General features: G+C 48.9%; 1 protein-coding gene across 1 annotated transcript in view; it reads left to right on the top strand.

Moving 5' to 3' along the window:
• TXNDC5 (thioredoxin domain containing 5 (endoplasmic reticulum)) overlaps positions 1-4,782 on the top strand; it is a 28,904-nt gene that overhangs the window by 15,361 nt on the left and 8,761 nt on the right. Inside the window, exons 5-6 of the mRNA XM_012639630.1 lie at positions 1,925-2,040; positions 4,068-4,154. Of these exons, the coding sequence (XP_012495084.1) occupies positions 1,925-2,040; positions 4,068-4,154 (203 nt within the window). The remainder of the gene's footprint in view (positions 1-1,924; positions 2,041-4,067; positions 4,155-4,782) is intronic.

Below are 4,782 nucleotides of genomic sequence, written 5' to 3'. Positions count from 1 at the left end.
GCCGAAATTAGGTATTCTTTATACTTGAAATACCTTTCTGTACCACATCTCATTTTTTGAAAACGGTCTCCTAAATATCACAGTGCTCTGTGTACGTTCCCTACCGTGAATAGTGTGGAAGTCTCCCTTTATTCACACGTAGATTGTTTCAGAAAACTGGACCCGATACCCAGTGACTCGAAAGCACATTCGGGGTCCTTGCTGGCTCCCGTTATCAAATGCTGCCATGGAGAGAAACCCCCTGGATTTCAGCCCCCTAGAAGGCCGGGTTGAAGGCGTTGTGAGAAAGGGCTTAGAATTGCGTCTGGCCTTATAGCTTGTGCCTGCTGGCAGCGGGGGCCCCTCCCCCGGCCACACATACTGTCTAAAATGACTTTCCATGATGCCTTCAGCCTTTCCTCGTTTTTATTAAAGTTGTGTTTTCGCCTGTACCAGTGCCTGGCAGTGGAACCACGGCGCGTTTTCGCGTACAGGGAACTCGCTGAGTTGAGACGGGCTCGCACTCTGCGCGGGATGTGTTCCCAAATCGCCTCGTCGTAGCCTGGCTCCCGCATCCCCTCCCCGAGCCAGGCACCGCTGCAGGGCGGTGTCGTGTAGATGCCACGTGGTGCTGCTGCTACCTGAGGGTCTTTCCTCAGAAAGCAACCGTAGCCTTCTGCCCTTGCCGCCTGCCCGTCCGTTGTCCAGCTGGGTTCCCGGCGGTCCCGTCTCCACCTCACAGCACCAGGCTGGTGGCGCGCCAGTCCGGACAGACGTGGTTTCAGCCTCGCACATCAGTTGCTAGTTTTTAAAGCAAGTTTTTCAGCGTTTTCCTCACATGCATTATTGCAGCGTGACGAGGCAGCACCGGGAGTGTTAGCGTGGCAGGGTCCTGCTCGGAGGCTGGACCGCGGTTCACGGTCCACTGGTCAGTTCTCTCCCTGGTCACTGCCTGATTTTGGTTTGGTATTAGCCTGACGTCAGAGTAGAGCGTTCTAGATAAAAATCTTCAACGTCCAAATGATGATGCACTGGGGATTTGATTCCCCCACACAGCTAAGGGGGTGATATTGGTGATATTTAGTTTTTTAAACCTTCTATTTTATGGTGAAATATAACACAGATAAAGAGCACAAATGCAGGGCTCCTGAAAGGTGGTTGTAAAGCAGTCACCCCGTAACCATTGTCTGGTTCAAGGAAGGAAACCGCCAGCCTCCCGGGCTCATCCAAGTCATGGGGTCTGTGTACCTGTTAAGGCCCTTTTCATCCGCACCTTCTCCTCTTTCTTGCCAAGGACATAGGTGGTTTGACCCCTAGAGCCTCCCACAATCTGCACTTTGCTGATCGTGTCCCTGTGGTGTGGTTTACATGTTTCTTTGATTTCCCCATTTCCTGTGAATTGGTCGTTGGGTCTGGGGACATATCGGTTTCAGTGGGGCACGGGAAGACTCACGGCTGGTGGTGACAGCACAGAATGTCTGAATGTGTCTCTTTGGGTTGCGGCGGCTGTGACAGTCAGCGTCTGGGTCCCTGCATTCCTGAGGGTTGCCAGTGCTGATTCTCTAATTCAATCAGCCCTTGACTTCTTAGCAAGAGAAATTTGCTGGTGTTTATCACTGGGTTACTCAGTGCTATAGTTCCTGTAGGAAAGCCAGGATAAGTGCCTGACTCTCTCCCTTTATTGCCAGTTTTCCAAATAATGAGTTGGTTCCTGGGTGTCCATCAAAGACGACAAATTTGGTTTTGTTTGGGGTATCATTACGAACTCATAGACAGAAACATATTTGGTGGGGAGTCCCTTTGTACCAATAAAAGGGTTCATACCAAACTGAGATTTGCTAAGCAAGAGGACAAATATCTGATTATTCAGTTAAATCTCTAGTTAGGTATGACGTAAATCACAGCGCCTTTTTTCCCCTTTCCCCGCCTTGGCTCTCCACTGAAGGCGACCACTTTATCAAGTTCTTTGCTCCGTGGTGTGGTCACTGCAAAGCTCTGGCTCCGACCTGGGAGCAGCTGGCACTGGGCCTTGAACATTCCGAAACTGTCAAGATTGGCAAGGTAAGTGAAAGCCCTTATTAAACTGGAAATGGACTGCTTTGGGCTGGATTAATTAGCAGAGTAGCCCGTTATTCATTCTGTGTGCAAAGTCGCAAACTTGATTTATTAATTCCATTTAGTGTGCCACTTGATAATTCATTTCACCTTCACAGATGGCAGCCTGGTTTTGAGTTTTGCTGGCTTTTCCACAGTCTAGAGATAAATTACGGCCTTGGCCGCTTTGTTTATTTTGAAGAGATGGCCAATTCTGAATTGGCAGCCCTGGAGCCTGTTCTGCAAAGATACAGGGTAGAGCCTTGTAGAATGTTCACTGGGCGTATTGGACACCATCCACGTTTGATCTCACCCAAGAGCTCTTTCCTAAAGGACCCTGGGCCCTGTGCTCCTGCAAGCATGCGGGGCCCCTCCTCCGTGGTGAGCCCCCCATGCTCCGCAGCCTGGGTGCTTTCCAGCGCTTCCCACCTTGGAGAAGCCAGAAGTGATGTCTGACAACTTCTGTGCAACTGGATTTTCTGGAAATACACGGAACAGGGTCCAGAACAGCTCTTGGGCCATCAAACACTTTCACTGTCATCCATCTTCCAGCACCCACCAGAGATCCCGCATGGATTTCCTTTCCTAAAAATCTCATTTTTCTACCTTGCCATAGGCTTGATTAGTATACAGAAGTAATCTGCATGTCTAGGAAGGACAGTTGACAGGATGATCTGCCTGGGGCCGTGAGATGGTCAAAAGCATAAACTTGGGGGTTGGCTAGGCCTGGCTGGCTGACCTTGGGCAAAACCTCTCTGTGCCTCAGTCTCCCTCTTTGCAAAAACGAGCCGAGATCTACCATGCAGCTGTTGCGAAGATGAAAGTACACTGCTTAGTATGACACTCCGTGCGGGGCAAATGCTTAGGAAGCTGTAATCACTGTTGTTGTTAGTCAAATGGATTTGCCACTGTCACCTGTTAAACGCTTTCGAGAATGTGTTCTAATGTGTTACGATTATGTATTTATATTGATTGAGCATTTCATGGAAGTAATTATAAAATAATCTTCTTGCCTTCCATCTTACCCTATTCCTGGTATCCTTACTTTATTTAATCAACTTTTTAGGAGATCATTTATTTTTGGTTTATGTCCTTAGAGGATCCAAGCAGACCCAGGTGTGAGCAGACACAAGCCTGGATGGCCACACTGAGGTCCTTCACCCCTGGGCACAAGCGTCCGGGTTAGACTGGACTGTCAGAGATGCTTGTCCCCGCCACAGACCTCGGGCTGAGGCACCCTGCACCTCAGTTGCTCTGTCTGCAGTCTAATGTGTCGAAGTACTGTTTGTACTCTCCTTTGCCGACATAGTGAAAAACTACTTAGGTCCTACCTCGCTGATTTTGATGCTAGTAGAAAGTCAAAAAGAAAGAATAAGAGGTGGTCTTGAAAATGTTGGGCAGGCACAGTCTTTGTAAGAGTTAAATGAAATTAAAAACTTGAAGAGCTGTGATAGTTGGTAAATTAGGTTTATAGAATTAAGGGCAGATTACAATCTTGACATCTTTTTAGTTTTTACCTTTATTATATGCCAGATACTCCTGTTTAAAACTGACTACTTGCTCCCCCTTGATTTTAAAGCTCTGTAAGTTTGAACATGAGAGTAAGTTTCTAAGCTGGTATCGTGACATGGGGTCCCAGTTGCTGACAGCCAGGCTAAACCCCCACCCCAAATATCAGGCCAGGTCCCTCACTCTAGCTCCTAACTTGTTCAAGTTAAAATGTTGCTTCCTAAAAATCGGCATTTTTAACTGAGCTAAAATAAATCTCGTCTCTAGAATAAATCTCACCCCACTCCCTGTAGCTCTGTGTATTTTGGGGCAGCTTTTAGGAAAAGTCTCTTTAAATACTGCACCTTGCTGGCAGAAATGGCTACAGATTCTGAATTGCTTAAAAAATAGATGCATTTTTTTAAAGCACAAGCTGTTCGGTAGTCCCTTTCGCAGGAAGGCTCGTGAAGAAACTGACGGAGCGGGTGACTGTGCTCTGCTTTCAGGTCGATTGTACGCAGCACTATGAGCTCTGCTCGGGAAACCAGGTCCGCGGCTATCCCACTCTGCTCTGGTTCCGAGACGGGGAGAAGGTGTGTCTTCAGTTCTTAATATTGAGACAGAACGTTTCGTCTCTTAACCCTGGAGGGCTGGGCTGTTGAGTGGTTTAGTGCAGCAGTCCCCAGCCTTTTTGGCACCAGGGAGGGACCAGTTTCATGGAAGACAATGTTCCCACAGACCGCAGGGGCGGGGTGGTGGCAGGAGGGTGGTACAGAACTCAGGCAGTGACACGTGGCTCTTTTCCTAACAGGCCACAGACCAGGGCCAGGCGGAGGCCTGGAGGTTGGGGAACGCAGATTTAGTGGGTCCAGTGAATTGTCAGTATCGATTATTTGGGCCCAGGTTTTGGGGAATGCGTGTAGTGGAACAAATGTGTTTCTCTTCATCAGTAAGATTTGGGCAGCTGAGAAAAACTGTCACTTGTTACACTGCTTTGAAACGTTTCAGTGGCTCAGGGGATTGCTGGGATAACCCAGATCTGCAGTCATAGGGTGACCATGCTCTGGTCGGGAACACAAGCCTTCCAGGTTGGCGCTTGCCGGCGGTGAGGTTCTGCCTCCCTCCTTCCTTCCGTCCCTGGCTGATGGTCAGCTGCTCGCAGTCCCTGGTGGGCTCCCGGCTCGCTGGCAGGCCTTAGGCCGAGACTTTCATGACCTGTGA

Source organism: Propithecus coquereli, unplaced genomic scaffold, assembly GCF_000956105.1.
Source record: "Propithecus coquereli isolate 6110/MARCELLA unplaced genomic scaffold, Pcoq_1.0 Scaffold141, whole genome shotgun sequence".
In the NCBI taxonomy this organism is placed as follows: domain Eukaryota; kingdom Metazoa; phylum Chordata; class Mammalia; order Primates; family Indriidae; genus Propithecus; species Propithecus coquereli.
This window is presented reverse-complemented; position numbering and strand designations above follow the sequence as displayed.